This window comes from Nematolebias whitei, chromosome 11, assembly GCF_014905685.2.
Source record: "Nematolebias whitei isolate Nwh7 chromosome 11, NemWhi1, whole genome shotgun sequence".
Taxonomy (NCBI): Eukaryota; Metazoa; Chordata; class Actinopteri; order Cyprinodontiformes; family Rivulidae; genus Nematolebias; species Nematolebias whitei.
In genome coordinates, this window is record NC_056508.1 from 36,639,071 (window position 1) to 36,659,903 (window position 20,833).

Below are 20,833 nucleotides of genomic sequence, written 5' to 3' on the forward strand. Positions count from 1 at the left end.
TTTTTTTGTGTTGCTCCATGATGTGTTCAGTAGCTCTGCAGAGCAGCACCATCAGGAAACACGAGGTCAGTTTGTCTTCTTTCTCCGACTCTAAGGGATACATTATAGATCCATTAACATCCACCTCTACTAAAGCCTGAAGCTGTTTTATAACTTGACAAATTTGTTATCTTTATTTCATAAAGAAATGTTTGTAGCTTTACCCACCCTTTTCCTGATTAGTGGCAGCAGAACCTCTTTACTCAACGGCTCATTTTCCTCCAGCAGCTCTGACTCAACCAAATCTGGATCATGGCTGAGATCTGGATCATCACAAAGACTGTAGAGTTAATTTAGCGTTTTAATAAAAATATACTTCTCAAATGAAACGCAGTGGAATGATTAACTTTTGTCACCAGTTGTCTGAAGCCTATGGCTCCTTGTGTACGAATATAAAAAAATACAAGATCCAGCACTTACACTGGTTTTACTGCTGTGGTGGATGTTTTGAACATTCGAGGTTTTATTCCCAGAATCAACGTAGCAATAGCACTGACAGAGCCCATGTCCCACAGATGGCAAATACATTAACGCAAGAAAAAGAGTCACATTACTTGCTTTGAATATCTTGGTGTATATTACAGGTAAATTTTTTTGTATTGTTCTTTTTTACAAATTCAAAAGGATCGAGTGCTGCCAGTTGCAATAGACTCTACAGCAGGGCATGTGTGTGGTGGAATATTCAACTACACAGGCTGTAGAGTATCTGGATGAGTTAATATCAATATACTGGCACTGAAATTCAATTATGTGTCAACTTACCCAAGGGCTTTGTTTTTTGTAAAGGTGAAGAGTGAAAATCTCAACTCTGTCCTCAATCATCACCAGGTACTGTGTGACGTTTTCATTCTGAATATCGAGGGAGCCCAACTCTGAGCTCTTGTAGCACATTTCAAGCAATTTGAGACCTAGAACAGGTGGGGGGGGAAGGGATATTGCACATTATTTATTCAAAACTTGTGTTTTCAAAGGATTTTGTGAACTAAACTGAATCCCCTCACAATAATGAAACTTTTTTTAATGGAAAAACATTTCCAGCATGGAGAAGGAAGATGTGCTTCTGTCAGAAGTATCTGTACTCTTACCTTGTTTGAGCTGATCTAAAAGCTTCTCAATAAATTTTCCTTGTTGTTCATAAACTTCCCGTTGTTGGTCAGCAGCCTTTTGCTTATTGGAAACGTTCAGAATTTGAGCCTGAATCGTTTTGAGTTGCTGCTGCTGCTCAGCTACTAACACATCCTTCTCACTGTGAAGCGTTTAAGTCCAAAACATAATGGTATATTTTAAAACAAAATCACAATTCCCCTTAAGTCTAGGAGCTTAAGTATGCACTAATACACGCAGGCATCCAAAAGCATCACAAACATGAGATGTGTTTCTGAATGGTCTCAACTTTATCATCCTGAGAGTTGTTGAAGGTCTTTAGAACATAGTTCTTCTCCTCCACTTAAGGAAATAGACATTCCATTTAAAAAAAAAAAATTATATATATATATATATATAACACAGAATCAGTCACTTACTTTGTAAAAAGTGAGTCCCTGACTAGATTGTCGAGGTTATGTTCCTCAGTTTCTGCAAGGATTTTGTTGATGACCTCATTCATGTCTTTCAGTTCACACTCCTTAGTTTCATTCTTCTTGGACTTCCTCTCCACTACAGGGACACAAATGAAAGTAAAGTGAAAATTGCACATTGCAAGGTGTGGTCCACTTTTCTTATTATCCTCAAATGCAAATGTCATTCTAAAGAAGTCATACTGGTGCCATGACCCTAACTACAATAAAATCAATTTATTTTTGGTTCCTGAAGGCGTTACCTGTTTAAGACTTACATGTGAACTTACTCAGTGACCCTAACAATCTGGAAAATGGTTAAGGGGTTCAATAAACCAACTCAATCCTATCTTAAAGTACTAATGACATACTACAAGGTTAAATACTGGGAAATACCTTCGGTCCTATAATAACCGAACTGAGCAAGCAAGAATGAATGAGAGGAGATAAATTATTCAAGCAAATACAGGTCCAGGTGTTTTCTATTCTAGTAAACATACTAAAACAAATAATAAAAGTATTTTTGTATCTACTTTGCAGAAAAAAAAATCATAACTCTACTATGTTTTTGGAATTAATTCAGAAAACATCATAGTAATAATTACTAAGAAGAGTAGTAACATCTTTTAAACACAAGGTGTCACTATTGCGTTTTTTTGTTTTTCTACTTGTTCGAGTAGTCAAAATAAATAAAACATGTTCTGTGTGAAGCAGGTTACTGTATTTAGCTCAACTTGTTGAAAAATGTCACAACAATAATAATTAAAGACAAAAAAGTTGTGTCTAAATCAAACATGGGAACATAAATGATGACCTTTGACACAAATTCTGCTCACTTTTACAAATCAACACATTGCTTTAGTTGCAAATCAGAGTCAGTGAGTCAGGGTTTCTTTATTTGTCATTCGCACCACATGTGGTACATGTGGTGGAACGAAATTATGTACATAGGATCCCAGTTATCCAACAATAAAATGTAAAAGAAAAACAGTAAGATCTAAGATGAACGAAGAAAAATGTAACTAAAAATACGCTAAGCACTAGTAGTACAAAAACAATTACAATCTTACAAATTACAAACAAAAACAATTACAGTAACTCTTTGAATTTTTTATATTTTACTTACTCCAGTTTAGAAAACAGTGGTTATAAAATCATGAGGCATACCTTTTCTGTGGTCAGTGTCCTGGCTGATGTGTGCAGCATATTTAATTTTCAAGAAAGCCACAGCACCGCTGTAATAGGAGATTGTTTGTCCCAAGTTTATTTTTTCTCTATTGTATTGAGCCATCTTTTTAGAGTTTTTGTCTTTCAGCGTCTTCTGTTATTCCATTATCTCCACCCTAGATAGAACCATCATTATTATCACAAAATTTAGATATACAGGATGTACTTAAGCGTTGTAAATGTTAACTATTAATATTGTATATGAAGCTTGGTAGTAAGTGGACATATGGAATTGTGCTTTAAACATTAGACAATAAAGTCTAAAACCATTTAGTTCTTATCTTTTCAATAATGTTCATGTTGTCTTCCAAAAGATTAGAGATATAAAGTTGTTTAATAAAATGATTTCATGTCATGCAGAATGATTCACCTGGCATCAACAGTATGAGCACATTTATTCATCAGGTAACTGATGATTCTGTGAATAGTGTGCAACTCCTGTTGGTAATAAAACAAAGTTAATTGTCTATGGTACTTTATTACATCTTGGTACAATTTAAAGTCAGGCAAATGTAATTTCAAAGCTGAGAGAATTTAAGTCTACACCTTTTCCAGCAGCGCTTTAACCTGTAGAAATAGTTTCCTCTCAATCTGTAGTGTCTTCACCTCCTCCCTTAACTCTTCATTCTTGGTCATTAACTCATTCAATAATTTTTGTTCCTTGAGAACAAAGAACCCTTAACTAGCAGTTACATGTAACATGGTGTATTGAGATTAGAAAAACAAACGGAAATCAAAATAATTCATCTGAAAACTTCCAAAGAAATTAACTTTACAAGTATAATACAACCATGTCAAGTTTGTTTTCTGGCAGTGGTGGTGGGATTTTCAGTAAATGTTGGTTCTTAAATGTCCAGTTGTGGTTTACGGCTCCAGGACTTTGTTCTGTCAATTTCTTTTCCCATTCTGCAATCTAAAAAATACAGCACATAGCATCTACTGCAATAACTGAATCTGAAGAACCCAAGTGTGTTGTAGTCTGTAAGGAAGCTGCACCTCACCTGATCTTTCAAAGCGTTTTTCAGCCTCCAGCTCCTCATCCAGTTTGTCTCCATGGGACAACTTGTCGGTGAGGTCTTGAAGGACATCTGCTTGTTTATGAGAACAACACTGGTGTGCTCCAAGACTCCGTGAAAGCTCTTCATTTTTATCCTGCAGCCACTTGATCTCTAAGCTGATGACACAAAAACATAAAAACACACATCTATTACAAAATACATGTCTATCAATGGAATCCTTTGGATAAAAATAATAGACATTTAGGATGATAATAGCTTTTCAATGATTTGGAGCTAGCACAGCAACAAAAAGTGTTTTCTCACCGTATAAAAATGAATATTTGACGTCTACTGACTGAGTTCTGTTATTATACGCTTTGAATTCAAAACTTTATTGATAAACGAATCAAACACAACTAAAAATTTAAATATTAAATTAATATGAGGGAGTGGTGAATATGGTATTTGTAGCAAAGTGAAACATTTCCATTACCATGCTTCACTGGAAGCAGCATTTTGAATACAAGTTTTTTTTTATTTTACAGTATATATTTAAATATGATTTATTTATTATTAAGGTAAACGGTCGACTGGATGCAAGGAGGGAACAATATTTAGAATCAAAGGGTACTTATGCACATGATGAAAATTTAATTTATTTTTTCGTTTTTTTATTACTTTTTTTTTCAATGATTAATGATAATAATGGGGACAAGTCAAGAACAAAAATACATTACTCGAGTGAAGTTTTCTGCTATGAAATAATTCCAGTTAATTACGTTAAAACCAATATAAAAATAAATAGATTATTGTAGACAATAGGTCATTTCAATATGGAGCAACACAGCTTGTGGGACCTACGTACACTGAGTTTTATTATTTAATACATTTTAATCTAGGCAAAGGTAACTATGCACATTATCTTCCCAGTTCAGTGTGACTCATGATTTTACAGTCATAGATACTTTACGATGACAGTCATCTTGAACAACTTTCCAGTTGTTTTATCAGGACATCACATTCCAATATGGAGGGAGGTGCCCTTAATTACCCTTAGAGCACAATAATGCCATCAACAGCGCACCATTCCTGGACCTTGCAACACATGCAGGGATGACTAATTCTAACGTGCGACCCACAGTCCCAGTGGATCACACTGTTGAGGATTGGATTGTCAAAGTTATACGACTGCTTTAAAAAAAAACAAGGGAGTGTAGAGAAAAGTGATGAAATGATTGAATCACAGAAATGTTTGAGCTTGGGCCAGAATGGGATTACTTTAGTGACGTGAATGGGCACGTCTTCAAACATCCTTCCATCTATTTTCTTCACCCGTTTCTCCTTTATGGGTGGTGGGAAGCTGGTGTCTTATCTCCAACTGTCACTGTGCAAGAGGCAGGATAAATCCTAGGCAGGTTGCAATTTCATTACAGGGCCACATAAAAACCAGAGAAACAACTGCTCATATTCTTCCCAACACCTAGGGACAATTTAGTGTCACCAATTATCCTAACATGCGTGTGTTTGATCTGTGGGAGGAAACCAGGATCCCCAAAGAAAACCCATATCACCCAGAAAGGCTCCAGATTGGAAAGCGATCCTATGACCTTCTTGCTGAGAGACGACAGCTCTAACTACTGCTCCCTCGAGCTGCCGCTTTCAAATATTTGCTGGGATTTCATGAAACTTCAACAAATCTCAGAGCAATGAAAAAGCTCCTATTTTGGACGTAATAATCTCAACCTCTTCTTCTTTTCTCAGGGTGATGAAGGCTGCTCTGAAGGTCTTTCCTTGTCTCCTTTAATAAATCATCTTCACAAAAACAGGTTAGACACACACACACACACAAAATGCCACATACACTGGTGACTTAGTCCAGGAGACAAGTTTGCCAACTGAGTCAGCAGCTGTATTTCTAAGTGACTCAACCCATCCACCTCTCAGCCCTTTCGTTTCTTCGTGCCCTGCCCTCAACCCTCCTTCACACATAAGTGTGCAATTAATATGGTTAACGCAAGCTCTTTCCTCACTACATCATCACTTCCTCCCTCTTTACTAGAGCACATTCACAAATACACACAAGAAATGTAAAAATATTTTACACGTGGGACTTTAAATTCAGTGACTTAAATTTTCATATATATTAAGGTTTTATTATTATGTCTTTAGCTCCCCTTTTTTTTGCTTCAAGCTGTATTTTCCTTTTAATGATGACAACGTGGTAAACTATCTGCCAAGCTAACGATCCTTTAATCCTCTAAATAATAAATCAGGTCACACTGTAATGAAGAGGCATCTGGATCTGCTTGTTATTTAAAACTCTGGCTGTTTCCAGACAGCGATTTTTGCTGGAGGTCTTTTACAACGTCACACAGCATTATTCCCAACGAGACGCATCAGTGAACTAGGAAGTGGAGGAGGAAAGCAGAGAAGGGAGCAGTAAATTGTAAAACATGGTGCAGTCTGGCTCCACGCGTGACTCAACAGGAAACAATGGAGATAAAAGTAAGGTGAGAGACAAAAAGGGAGGCGGGTTGGAGTGAGAAAAGAGAAAGAGTGAGGAGGGAAAAAAAGGAAGTTTGACTTTGTCATGCTTCAAGACTTCAGGTTATTTAGTGGGGTGAGACAAGAATAAGAGTCATAACAATCATCTTTTCTTAAGTAATCTGTGGGCCATGGCCTAATCATCCCCCCACTCGTTATGCAGTGTGAACAATGAACTCATGCTTACACCCTAAATAAACATCAGTCACTCAACATGACCAAACTTGACCAGTTTCCGTTTGGCCTGCTGAAGCTGACCCTGTGCATCATGCGCTAAAACAAACAAACTTTGGCCTCGGAACAAGGTGTCCATGCTGTGGAGGTTTCAAATATTGACACTTGTTTCCCCAAAATGAAAAAAACTCTGCCTGTTGAGTGAAACTGAGTCAGTTTGAACAAACAGTATTGTTTAATTTTACCAAATCAGAAAAAAAAAAAAAATAATAATAATTTAAAACAATTTCTGCCAGCTTGTGAAAGTTAATGTCCTAGCCTTATCCTTGTTTAAAGTGACGCCGTTGACAAATTAGAAGTCAGCTTTAAAGGCATGTTCCTCCTCAGCCTACTTTTTGAGGCCTATAACTGCAGCTAAAGTAACTCCCAACAATAGTTGTAAATCTAGGTCACATTTGGACATTTTATTGCACTTGTCCCCTTGAAATCAAACTCCACACATTTTATTGTTGCCATTTCCTCCAACAGTTTGCCGGCCTACAATGTTTTGTCCTCCTCAGCTGGTGCTGGGAAAATTCACTTTTAAATACAGTATCTGTGTCTTTTCACAAGAAATAGCACCACCATGTTTATGTTTATTTGTGTCTATATGTATTTTATGGAAGTACAGCATACAAATAATTCATCTTTGGAGAACTCCTTTCAAGATGGCCACCACAGCCAGCTAGCTCTATGCAACATACCAACACTGATTAATCAAATTACTGATATTGAGCTGAAATTTGGTGAGGTAGTATCACAACATGTACTTTACACATTGTGTATTTGTATCTTTGCAGACAACTTTGGCACTAACTGTTAGGGTCAACTGTCTGTTTGTTAGCAAAATATCTCATGGAACAGCTTTTAGTTAAACTCTCAAGAATGGCTGTATATCTAAAAATCTTTTATTGGAGACAATCCAATTTAAGATGGCCACTGCAGCTAATTGAAGTTAGCCAACTCAAAAATGGCTATAAATTAGTCAGCTTCAAAGAATATGAGCTAATGTTTGATGTGGCAGTAGCTGAGAGTCATCTTCAACACCTTCTCTGAGTACTATCACATCTTGTAAGAGCTCACTGCATGTAATCCTTTATTACAAGGTTTGACCAATAACTCCATTTGTTCTAAGCACAAGATCATTTTAGTTTAAATTTCTGGCATGAAAGATGGTGAACAGTGTGTGTTGTGTCGAGGAATGCTAGGCCTTTAATAGCATTCTGTAATATTTTAAATCTTATTTTTCTTTGTGGTTCTCAATATTACCGAACCGTTCAACAATCAAATACAGCCTAAACATCAGACGTCACAGAAAGAGGTCAAAGGTCATGGTGCAAAGCCTACTCAAAATCTGAGGAGCCCAGTTCCTTCCTAACACCTCCAGCTTGTCAAAACTAACCTCAGATCCTTCTGCCTGTAGAGATTAGGCAAAGGATGTGCATTTCAAAACACCCACAACAGTAGCTACACATAATAAATGCTATTAATTCCAATCTTAGCCATAATCGTTTCATGTTAACACTGAAACATAAATATTTCATGTCAGGCTACAGGAAGTGGTGGGTGGAAACACTGAGTAACGAATCAGATCAGAGAGTTTCTCAAGAATTTGTTCCTGCTGTTTAACAATTATTGGATGACTCCACAGCAATGTTTATATGGCTAATCAGTGGATTAGTATTTTATCCTATTACACCTGCAGATGCTGCAAATCTAGTATTTTTTACACCCTCATGCATTGCCAATATGTGTGCTATAAACAGAGCTGTCTTGTGTATTTTTTTTTTTACTCAGCACCATTCCTGAAAGATTCACTGGAGCAAAAGCTTTACTGTTAAAAAGAATGTGAAACGCAAACACGAGCGAGGTCGACCGTGACGTTAAGGACGGAAGCAGGCCTGTCTGTTTGCGGTCTGTAACGGTACTCTAATTGCTATTACGTGTTTGTCCACAGCTGGTTCCTCTATATGAGAATTCCCTGTGTCACCATGTCAGCACATCATCCACCCACGCAAATACATTCACCACAGAAAACACATGTTAACACCTACTTTCTTCATCTCTTGTCCCAGCTTGAGTCATTATGAAATAGACGGTTATCTTCAACGATATTTCTAACGTCACGGCTGCTGTTCACAGCAATTTCTGGCAAGATGTGAACCACTTAACAACCAAGCTGCCGTAGCTGTTAAAGCTTAAACTTCTGTCAGCTCTTGTAATGTTTTTTTCCTCCTCTATCAAACTGACTTTCCTCATATTTGGAAATTGTTAAAAAGGAAAAAGGAAAAGAAAAACGCTTGGGTTGGGGGTGGTTACATGTGTGAAAGGTGGGATTCTGAGTGTACTGACAGCTGAGAGGGGCAGAGGTCTCTGAGAGCAGGAAATGACTTGACCTCTGCAATGAAACACTGATCCACAGCAGCAGCAACTCCCAAAGCTCCATGTCACCCCACACACCCACAGATGAATGCAGAGCAGCCTCTGAGCTGCTGGTCCAAGCAGAAAGCATTTTTCATCTCAAATTATCCAAACGACTTGGACATTTTTTTCAAATGAGACATTATCAACCATATTTTACGGCAAACGCCTACATTTGTTTTGTCCTGTGTGACAGCGGGCAGCAGTTTCACCTCTTTGTGAGATCACACGTGCATTTCATTGCGCACTATGAAATCAAAGCTTATTTGCTTTAAAAAAAAAAACAACCTATGAGTCTTCCTTTAAACAAACAAATGGCGTCGAGGACAGTTAGTGATTTGCTCAATACCGTATTCATTTTATAGGTTTATGATTCACAATGAGCATAAGTCACTCCTTAAGCCATATATGAGCCTATATGTGGGTCTATTCCACAATAAAACATGTTTTCATGTTTCTGAGGCAGTTTGATGTCTGAGGAAAAACTGCAGGTTTTGTTGGGTCACTATGCGATTAGACAAAGAATGACCCGCACTCTCTTTCTTGCTTGTTGTTTTTAAGTTTGTCCTTCAGCAGCTCTGTGGTCATGGACAAATGCAGACAGTCGAGTTTGACATGCAGGCTTCAAAACAAATTTTCATCCACCATGACTGAGCTGCCAATCAGCTCGTCCTTCTTTATCTGTTCTGTGCTCGGTCCACCCACGTGCTCCCTGACTCCTACGCAGGGCAGGCCAAAAATTGTTTACCACTTCTAAAACTCATGCCCTATACTCTCATTACACAACACAAATCAAATGGTTATGAATCAGAAGAGTTCTGGAACGCTTGTTTCTTTTTACACGTTTTGAAGCTTCTGAACCTTTTTATTGTCTGGTAGCTGGGAATTTGAGTGTCACAGCAGATCATTAAAGACATATTGCAATCAAAAAGTTCAGAGCTTATTTTCTGGTTCATAGAAGTGATAGTGGTCTCTTGAATCCTCTGTCACCATGTTATATGGAGCATATTGTCAACATAAACTGCACTGTGTTTTAAAAATGGCATTTGATAGAAAAGGTGTTTGTTAAAATGCCTTTTTATGAGCTCTTTAATGCATCTCAAACTTATACCGTAATTGTCATATTTTAATTGAAATGCAATGAAGACCAGTCAAATAGGAAAAAAAAAAACTTTACAAAGAAACAAAATCCACATATTTTTTTCTTACACTGATGGGCATTGTAAGCTACATTTATGAACGGCTGCCAACCAAATAAGTTTGTTTGTCTATGAAGAAAACCCCAAAGTGACTGAAAACAGGCCAACAATAGTCCATGGAAGAGTTATCTGGTTTGGAGAAATCAATTTTGATGTACTGGTCTCAGCAGTGGCTATTCTACCATTCTAGTGCTTAGCCCCCAGTGTTGACAGTGGCTCTTGGATTGAACAACATGGTGGCCATTGACATCAGAAGCATTTGTATTGTAACACCCAAGTACTTGTAACTGGAGACCACTCCACCACAGATCCTCCTATGTTCAGGGGGCAGTGTAGGTGTGTTTGATCCTTCTGAAATCCACAACCATCTCCTTTGTCTTCTTCACATTGATGTGAAGGTTGTTCTTCCTGCACTAGCTCTCCAGATGTTCCACCTCCTGCCTGTAGCTGGACTCATTGTTGTTTGTGATGCATCCAACCACCGCTGTATCATCTGCAAACTTTACAATGTGACAGCCTGGATGGGTAGGTGCGCAGTCATACCGTACGTGAGCAGAGTGAACAGAAGAGGGCTCAACACACAGCCCTGAGGGGAGCCAGTGCTGAGGGTTATGGTGGAGAAGAAGTTGAAAAATAATGGTTTCTTTTATTTTAAGGGTGCTGAGTTAAAATTTAGAGGTGCTTCAGCGCCCTCAAAATGAGACTAAAATCACCCATGGGTCTCAGATTGGTTCAGTAAAGTATGCAAGATCTGACTGTTGTCTCATTTGCGTTCTCTTTTTTTCCTCCATGTCTTGCAGCAGATCCGCTCTTAAATTTCCACATTAACATCTTCTCAGAGTTTCTACGCTTTTCTGATGACCCCGTGTTTGTTAACCTACATCCAGCCTAATGTAGGCCAATAATGTGACTCACGTGGTTTTCAGCAGATTCAGCTAAGTGCTTTGTTTACATTGAGTGCGTACCCGCATTTCAGATTTGTGTAATTATATATCTGGAAAAGCTACTATAGCATATTATATATTGCCAAAAGTATTCACTCACCTGCCTTGACTCACATATGAGCTTAAGTGACATCCCATTCCTAATCCATAGGATTCAATATGACGTTGGTCCACCCTTTGCAGCTAGAGCAGCTTCAACTCTTCTGGGAAGGCTGTCCACAAGGTTTAGGAGTGTGTTTATGAGGATTTTTGACCATTCGTCCAGAAGCGCATTTGTGAGGTCACATACTGATATTGGACGAGAAGGCCTGGCTCTCAGTCTCTGCTCTAATTCATCCCAAAGGTGTTCTATTGGGTTGAGGTCAGGACTCTGTGCAGGCCAGTCAAGTTCATCCACACCAGACTCTGCCATCCATGTCTTTATGGACCTGCTTTGTGCACTGGTGCACAGTCATGTTGGAAGAGAAAGGGGCCAGCTCCAAACTGTTCCCACAAAGTTGGGAGCATGGAATTGTCCAAAATGTCTTGGAAAGCTGAAGCAGTCAGAGTTCATTTCACTGGAATTAAGGGGCCAAGCCCAGCTCCTGAAAAACAACCCCACACCTTTATCCCCCCCTCCACCAAACTTTACACTTGGCACAATGCAGTCAAACAAGTACCGTTCTCCTGGCAACCGCCAAACCCAGACTCGTCCATCAGATTGCCAGATGGAGAAGCATGATTCGTCACTCCAGAGAACACACCTCCACTGCTCTAGAGTCCAGTGGCAGCGTGCTTTACGCCACTGCATCCGACACTTTGCATTGCACTTGGTGATGTATGGCTTGGATGCAGCTGCTCGACCATGGAAACCCATTCCATGAAGCTCTGCTCACTGTTCTTGAGCTAATCTGAAGGCCACATGAAGTTGGAGGTCTGTGATTGACTGCAGAAAGGTGGCGACCTCTTTGCACTATGCGCTTCAGCATCCGCTGACCCCGCTCCGTCAGTTTACGTGGCCTACCACTTTGTGGCTGAGTTGCTGTCATTCCCAAACACTTCCATTTTCTTATAACACAGCTGACAGTTGACTGTGGAATATTAAGGAGCGAGGAAATTTCACGACTGGATTTGTTGCATAGGTGGCATCCTATCAGTTCCACGCTGGAATTCATTGAGCTCCCGAGAGCGACCCATTCTTTCACAAATGTTTGTAAAAACAGTCTCCATGCCTAGGTGCTTCATTTTATACACCTGTGGCCATGGAAGTGATTGGAACACCTGATTCCGATACTTTGGATGGGTGAGCAAATACTTTTGACAATATAGTGTTAGTTCAGGGTAATATTTTTATGTTTGCTTTATAGAGTCAGAGAGAGTCAGAGATTTTTTATTGTCGTTCCACCACATGTGGTACATGTGGTGCTACGACTATATGTACACAGGGTTCCAATTACATCCAACAATAAAATGTAAAAGAAAAACAATGGTAACATCTAAGATATGAACTAAGAAAAACATCAACTAAAAATACACTAAGCACTAACATCATAAAAACATTACGTCGAACAGCAGCACGAACATGAGCATGAGTCTGTGTAAGCAGAAGCATGCATGAACACTTCAACATGAAACAGATCAGCAGCAACATTGAAACAGATCAGCAGCAATATTATGTGATTTTTCACAGTGATTATTCTGGTTGGATATTCATGAGTCTAACAGTCTCAGGGTAGAAACTGTTCCTCATTCTAGTGGTTCTACTCTTAATGCTCCTTAGGTGGCCCTCTTCCTGCATCTGGAGGTGTAGATGTCTGTGATGGTGGTGAAACTGACTCCAACAGACTTCTGTGCAGCCTTCACCACTCTCTGCAAAGCTTTTCTTTCTGCAGCTGTGCAGCCTCCATGCCACACATTGATGCTGGAGCACAAGATGCTCTCCACTGCACACCTGTAGAAGGAGGTGAGGACTGAGCTTCCCAGTCCAATGAGTACCTTTAATATTTTTACATTATGGTTCTGCTGTTGAGAGAGTGAATGGTTGTTTGTCTCGTTTGTCTCTATGTGTCTCTGTGATGGACTTGCGACCCGTCCAGGGTGTACCCCGCCCCTCACACAGTGATTGCTGGACATGGGCACCGGCGACCCCCGTGACCCAAAATGGAATAAGCGGGTAAAGAAAATGGATGGATGGATGGTTCTGCTGTTTTATTTGTAAATAATAATAAAAAGCAAATGTATTACTAAAAATAATATGAAGGGAGAAACAGCAACGTTAAGAAGAACCTTCAGTTTGTTTCCTTAAATTTATTTGGTACATTTATTGTGTGAATGTTTATGAAGCATTCACACTATGATCCTTTTTTTTTCCGTACATTTTTCAGCATCTTTCTCGTTCCATAATTTTTTGTGCTATTTCAACAAATCATAAATCAAAACGTTCAGCTTGTTAAGGAGAAGGGTGCTATGACTTTTAGTATTGGTGCAATTTTAGATTTTTGAAATATTTAGCCTTTTCTGCCACTTTTTTTCTCATAGAAAATTAATTGAGCTTCATTCAGCTTCCTTGTGCAAATGTAAGCTTTTTTCAGCTACTTTCAGTTGTTTTTTCAGCTGTTTTGTGATCCTTTCAGATTATTTCTGCTAACTACAACATTTTTGTGCTTCTTCTAAATTCTTTCTGGCTTGTTATGCTCCTTTCAGCTTATTTTTGCAAGTTTCAGCTTTTTCTGCTATTTCAGCTACAATTTAGCTGTTTTATGCTAATTTGAGCTTTTTTTTTTGGCTAATTCCACATTTTTTGCACTTATGTGCAACTTGTTTCAGCCTAATTCAGCAAAAATGTGCTTTGACTCCACTTTCGTCTGGTAATGTAAACTTCTGTCTGCCTTTTTAGCTACTTTTCAACTTGTTTTAGCTTATTTCAGCTTTTTTCAGACAATTTCCACTTTTTTGTGCTCATTTCGGCTTCTTTCAGCAAGCATGTGCTCTTTCTGCTTTCTTCTAATTTAATTCTGTTGTACATTTTCAGCAACTTTTTTTTTAGCTAATTTTGGCTGTTTTCAGATAAATCCAAGTTTTTCATAGCACTACTTTCAGCCTAATTAACTTCTTTCTGCTAATTTCAGCTTGTTATGCTCCTTTCAGATTTTTTTCTGCTAGTTTCAGTTTTTTCCTGTTATTTCAGCTAAATTAACAGTTTTTGTGCTAAATGTAGCTTTTTCAGCTAATTGCACATTTTTAGCTCAATTTCAGCTCCTTCCACTTACTTCTGGTAGTTTAAGCTTCTTTCAGCCGGATCAATTACTTTTCAGCTAAATTTCAACCTTAAAAAAATCAGCCTTTCTTTTTTTTTAGTTAATTTCCTAATTTTTGTGCTCATTTCTGCTTATTTAAATCTAATTCAGCAAAGTGTTCTTTCTGCATTAGGCTTGTTCTTCCATTTCAGCTACATTTCAGCATTTATGTATTTTTAGCTAATTTCAGCTGTTTTTCAGCAAGCTCTTCAGCAATTTTCGCAGGAAATGCAATTTTTCTGCTGTGATGTTTTAAGCTGCCATGAGAGGGATTTTTCCCCTTTAAGGCATTTTTGGGTGGAGTTACAGGAACGTGAACTGGGTGTTGGACTCGTTTAAAAGGCCTTATGGAAAAGTGCGTCACTCTGACCGAATCAGTTTCACCTCCCCGTGTTGTTGACACAGGAGGGATGTTGCACATGGTTCTGATCTGATTGGGACACCCCGGCTCAGGACAGGGAGGACCCGCTCCGAGCCCAATCCACGCCATGGACTCATCGTCAGCCATTTCACGGTAAAACATTCAACATTTATCAAGTAATTTCACAAGAAATGGTTATAAAAATACTCGAGTAAGATGAGCAGGAGCGACGAAGACTTTTAGGAATAATCAACTGGCCATTAAACAGGCTTGTTTTCCTCACGGAAACCTAACTACGGGTAATTGCATGTAGACCTTTTGCTTGAAACATAGACACCGCTTCTGCTCGTGTTTTTTTTGGGGGGTTTAAAGGCCAAATAAATAAATACAATAAAAGAGATGGGGTTATTTGTCCAGCGGGACCGGTGTCATCAACTGAGCCGAACTACGCCACTTTGTGCCGGTAGGGGGCGCTAAAGTTTATCCAAATTACAGTAATAGGACACGTAATAAAACACGTTTATCTGAATAAAAAATCAACAGTAATCTACAGTTACACTAAACTCTTGTGAATGAGTTTAATTGAGGTGTCATAGGTCAAGTTTGTGGTTTATTGACTACCACTTTTTTTTTTTTTTTTTTACATGAAGTGTTGAAAAGGTTTTTTTTTTCCTCCCATCCATCAGTATTAAAGTTACTGAAAGTATTGTATGACTATCTGCTCAGGAACCATGAAAATCAGAAATAGTCTAATGTTATAACGTTTCTGTTTACCTCTTAAAAAGGGTTATGTTAAAGACTGCATCTCGGGGTTGTTTAGATGTTTTTGTGCTTTTATTGTTATCAGTGTTTAATTAATATGTTTTCACTTTTTGTACACAATTGGCCATTAGAGTTTTATAATTATAATATAAATGCAAACGTGACAGTAGAGCATTGAAGAGTATCATGTTATCACAGATGGTAGGAACAATACCAGCTTTTATACGTTAAACTAGAGGTCTTTTTCCTTGCAAAAAGTGGCTTTTTATCACCCACATGCCTTTTATTGTGTTTATTGTACTGTTTTATGTTGTATATGCCTATTAACAGTGTAAAAATTGTGATTAATCAATTGCCAGGGACATGGTAAAGTTGCATCTGGCCTATTAAAACAGATGGCATGTTGAGTACAGATTGAGCATCCTGCAACTCTATTTTGCCGATTAGAAAAACATATTTATCTTTTAACAAAGTAACTAAAGCAGTCCATTTTGATTCTGTTGGTACATAAGCTCTAATCAAGCCTTTAAAATCTGTTCTGACAATTATTTTCTGAAATGTTCTTTGGTTGTGACCTACAAACGCCATGCATGTTTTTGTGGTAAACAACACCCCAGTTTTTTCTATGTGCTGAGGTCAGTTAAATTAGTGATTTCATTCTAATTCAAAGCACACGTTTCATGTAAGCACTATAAAGTAATTAGCTCATTTGTAATGGTTTGGTCAGTCAATAGCCTAGAGAGAGAAAATAAAAGATGGCTGGCACTGCCAAGGACAACACGTCAAGGTTCCTGCCCGAGCTGAACAAACTGTTTTCTCCAACCTGTGTCTCGCGCCAACACACGCAGTCTTCCTGCAAGCGATGTGTGGCACAGGCTCATGCTTTGCCCATGCAGGCTGGTCTCCATGGCAGATCTCTAGTCCTAACCTCATGGGAGAGTTCACTTGTATTTTCAGGCTTGCTCAACTCCGCTTCAAAGTGGCACAAAGGCCCATTCATGGCTGAGAGTGGCTCCATTCATGAAGCCTGAGTAACTGCCCAAAGAATTCTGAAATGTTCAGCATCGTCCATCTCCGAGGCTCACGGGTGGAAATGACGCCACAGACAGTTGGTTTAAGGACGACATTAATATTCAAAGACACACATCAGACACTGTTTTGTCTGTAGGGAGGTTGTCTTTGCGTGCTCTGCATTGTTTGCTTCCCACTTAAACCATGAATCAATCAGAAGTCTGGCATGAAACAAAGCAGGAGTTTTGAGGAATGAAATGCCACTACTTGACTTTAAGATTGTGTTTGGCCTTTATGTATTGTTTACAATTGCTGTTTAAATGTGACATTTTTAAAACAATTTTTTTTTATCAAGAAGCATCAATAATGGATGGATTCTGTTTTCATAGAGGAAGTAACTTTTTAAATCGGCACAGTATTGGGGAGATGTTCTGGTCTGCTTGAACTGTGCTTTACATCAGTCGCAGTCTTTGGAAAAAATACTGTTTGTCTTTTCAGCAGCTGGGTGATGGATCATTTTCTGATACATTAATAAAAAATTAAAAAAACACAAGATCAAACTTTGCGACACGTCGGATGAAGTGTTTGTCCTGCAGCATCACAGGAATGCTGTACAATTAGCCCCTGTTGTGAGGGCGGATACTGTCGTGTTTCATGGTCAAAGAGAGGAAGCAGCATTAGGAGTGCTCTCCCCCTCCCTCCCCTCTCTCTCCCCCACATTTGACCCAGAGGTTGTGCAATAGGCTGGAACTACAAAGCGATCCGTGCTGTACTGTACACCAGCTGCCAGAGCAGACGGAAGTTATTTACTGGGTTGTTGTTTTCGTACACCCAGATAAAATGGTGAACAAGTGTAGTTTGTTTGTTGTGGCTTGCAGAGTTTAAGATGATTTTAAAACGTGAAAAGCTGTCATCATGTACTCCTTTTTTATATATATATTTTTTTTGTTCAACTTAGTTACATATTTATCATATAGTTTTTGTTACACCAAAGTGTCTCAATGCCAACCCATCTTAATTCATATATGTCATGGTTTTTGTGAGTTTCTATTTTAAATTTCAAGATATCCAATTGTGTTGGCTTGTACATGTGTCTTGTGTGGCTGTGTGTGCAGTATTAGGTTCTTGATGCACCGTATTGTCAAAGATTAGGAGTGTGTTGTCTTTGTGCACACTGTGTAACCCAGTGGTTCCCAACCATGGTCCTTGAGGAACGCCGTTCTGCATGTTTTTAGTTGTTTCCCTGTTCCAACACACCTGATTCAGTGATTTTATCACTACTTCAAGTTCTACCAAAGCCTGTTAAGCACCCATTCATTCAAAGCAGGTGTCAAAGCAGGGAAACAGCTAAAACATGCAGGGTGGTGTTCCTCAAGGACCAGGGTTGGGAACCACTGGTAACCTACCGGCTCTAACGAGGTTTTGTCTCTCCGACAGCTCACCGCTACCTAAAAGGATCTTGAAATGGGTTTCTTCAAGCTGAACTGCGTCAGTCAGCATCAAATAAACCTGGAGTTATAAGGGAACAATTTTGAACACAACATGGATGGAAATCAGAACGTCTGGGGACAGCAGAACATGAACAGGTACAGAAATGGTATGCTAATATAGCAAAATAATTAAAAAATAAACATGAATGTGGATGCTGTGTAAATCTTAGCCTAATTGTTTGACAAATTATTAACAATAAACACATTTCAGTTTTAGTGCTCCGAGTTTGCTTAGAGGAATAAAGAGTTTATTTATTGAAGAAAAAAATATGAATCCTCAAAAATAAAATAAGATTGAGAATGTCAGAGTAAGAAAAGACTGCCATTTCTGAAAGTAACAGCAGAGAGACGCGCTATATTTGTTTTTCAACATACAATGGCTAACAGTTTCCACGCAGGAATGATTTACACGTATGGTATGGATTTCTCAACCTGTGCTGCGTTGCAGATTTTGCTTCGGTCCGAGTGCTGGCGTGGAGCGCAGCCTGAGGGAGCAACAAACTGTCAAGGAACAGAACTGTGAGTACTTTTGTTTTAAATTATACTTTTAAATTGAGTGGTTTCAATTTTTTTTCATGAATTGGTAACTTGACTAAATCACAAAGTTTTTCTTATATTCAAATACTGCAAATTGTATTTATTTGTAATGTATTTATTGTAATTGAAATTTGCAAAGCTGCTCGTTACCAAATTAGACTATTTTCTTTTTAAATGACAGATTTATTGATGCAGTTTGAAACTGGTCAAATTTTACTACAATATTATCAGTAGGACTTTTATATTCTTGTGCTTAGTCTTATTTGTCCAATAAAATAGTTTGTAGATGATGATTTTGGAATATTGGAGCAGAGTTGTGTGTCATAGCAGGGACAAAAAGAGGAAGGGGGGGGAAGCTTCTTCTCCCTGGTCACCAGCTGCTCCTGCAGTCTGGGGCACGTCGGATGTTTCCACGGGGAATGTTTTGGGAAGTTCAGTGAAGATTGTGGCCCGCTCTGCAGATCATGACGATTCCTGTGTTAATCAGGGTGTTGTGGCTGATGTTTGACGAAACGGGTGATAGGTTAGCGGTTGTTTTTCCAACATGTTTTTACTCCAGTTTCCTGCCCCGTATCTGTTTTTTATTAGTCGTTTTCCATGTTTCTTCCTCCGAGTTATTTTTCTACACTTCAGAAAGCAACAAAGATAGCAGAACTTAAATAAGAAAGAAAGGATTTCTTGGTGCAACAAAGAATTTAGATTTTTTTTTTGTCTAATACACCGTATGTTTCTCTCTCCACAGCAAACATCTCCTTCTCTCTTTTCCCCCTTTTCTCCGATTCCTACCACCTAACCTCAGAGGACACACTGCTGCCCAGTGAGGGAGACCAGGTGGTCCCGTCCTCCCAGAAACAAGAAGCATTTGGGGGCCACCAGAAAGAGGTCAAACCCCTCCCTCCTCTGCCTGACCTTGAGGAGTTCATGTCAGATGAAGCTGCTGACAGCGAGGTCGAGTTTTTTACCAGTGACCGCCAGAGCCTTTTGCCCAAAAGCTGCCCGAAGGCCATTTGTCGGGGCAGCAACAAATTCAGCGGCCAGGTAAACCATGCCTACAGGGAGAGCTCGATGCTGGACGGAGGAACTAGGTGTGGCTCCATGGCTTTCTCTTGGCCCAACAGAGAGGACAGACCAAGTAGCAGAAGAAGCAGGTTTGAAGCTAACAGTTTTAACTTCGCTCCCCAGAAAGAAAACCAGTTTGGAAGCAAGGAGCCAGAACAATACAAAGTGTCCAAAATCCAGTTTTCCTGTTCAGGTTTTCCTGTTCAAGCACACGTGAGCTCCACAACCTGTCCCACCGAAAAGCCAAAACTTCCTCCTCGTGTCCCCATCCCACCTAAACCCTCGGCTCTTTTAAAGAGCACCAACGAAGAAGATAAGCCACCTAAAATCCCTCCAAGGGTCCCTTTAGTTCCACCCTGCCCATCTCGCACGCCGAGCCCCAAAAGTCTCCCCATTTACATTAACGGAGTGATGCCCGTCACTCAGAGCTTCGCTGCTAATCCAAATTATGTTAGTAAGGCCCTGCAGAGACCGCAGCGTGAAAGGGCACCGCCTCCTACGCAGCTTTCGCCATGTATCGTTCCCATTTTGAAGGATGGCAAACAGACCAGCGCCACACACTACATTCTGCTGCCGCCAGGCTGCCCGGCTCGTACCGAGAGACGAGAGAGACTCCTGAGCGAACCGAACCGGGCAGGAAGTACCGGCGCCTGGCATAAAAGATAAAAACTGAAATCTGAATTGTATAAAATCGTCATTTAGAAGTACATTATTGCACAGTGTGTGAAAGCAGGTACTCACATGTCTAATGTTTTTACAGACTTTTCAATGTGTCACTGTGAGATTTGTGTTTTTGACTGAACATTTTACCGGTCAGTATTCTATGGACCTCTAATTCTTATTCTTTTCTTTTTTTTTTAAACAACCCACAACACACAGTACAGTGCAGTGTTATATTCTCACAAACGGTGGATAAAAATATACCTCCTTCAACCATTTTCAAGCTGAGAAGCTGTTTTTGTAAAGTAAAAATGCATCGTTAACATTAACCCTGACAGCCATGTGCACGACATAAAACCAGCCTGAGCTCATGCCGTCTCACAACAGAGCAAATGATTCAAGGTACAAGCTGGGCTTGTCCCCAACTGTTCATAGCACTTGTGCTTTTTATGAGAATGCTACTTGTAAAGCCTAATATATTTATAGATTTATTAAGACAAGTCATTCTCATGGTAAGAATTATGTTGAACGTAATTT

General features: G+C 39.2%; 2 protein-coding genes across 2 annotated transcripts; one reads left to right on the forward strand and one right to left on the reverse strand.

Annotated features, from left to right (window-relative positions):
- Positions 1 to 26: 26 nt before the first annotated feature.
- odad1 (outer dynein arm docking complex subunit 1) lies at positions 27 to 11,997 on the reverse strand. The gene is given in 13 exon segments (XM_037684508.1): positions 27 to 35; positions 208 to 319; positions 460 to 551; positions 802 to 947; positions 1,125 to 1,295; positions 1,405 to 1,477; positions 1,559 to 1,695; positions 2,763 to 2,938; positions 3,193 to 3,260; positions 3,369 to 3,482; positions 3,613 to 3,735; positions 3,819 to 3,996; positions 11,885 to 11,997. Coding segments are annotated over 13 exon segments (1,512 nt in total).
- Positions 11,998 to 14,785: 2,788 nt separating this feature from the next.
- On the forward strand, positions 14,786 to 20,325 carry LOC119417086 (ERBB receptor feedback inhibitor 1). The gene is made up of 4 exons (XM_037684294.1): positions 14,786 to 14,930; positions 17,988 to 18,136; positions 18,489 to 18,559; positions 19,320 to 20,325. The coding sequence occupies exons 2-4, from the start codon at positions 18,093 to 18,095 to the stop codon at positions 20,300 to 20,302; spliced, it is 1,098 nt and encodes a 365-aa protein (XP_037540222.1). The 5' UTR covers positions 14,786 to 14,930; positions 17,988 to 18,092; the 3' UTR covers positions 20,303 to 20,325.
- Positions 20,326 to 20,833: the final 508 nt, after the last annotated feature.

What these genes read in the sequence shown, in the direction of transcription:
- LOC119417086 (XM_037684294.1), top strand. Translation starts at nt 18,093, where the DNA reads ATGGATGGAAATCAGAACGTCTGGGGACAGCAGAACATGAACAG. An exon ending in GGACAGCAGAACATGAACAG is followed by an intron (nt 18,137 to 18,488) that starts GTACAGAAATGG and finishes GCTGCGTTGCAG; the next exon opens with ATTTTGCTTCGGTCCGAGTG. An exon ending in AACTGTCAAGGAACAGAACT is followed by an intron (nt 18,560 to 19,319) that starts GTGAGTACTTTT and finishes CTCTCTCCACAG; the next exon opens with CAAACATCTCCTTCTCTCTT.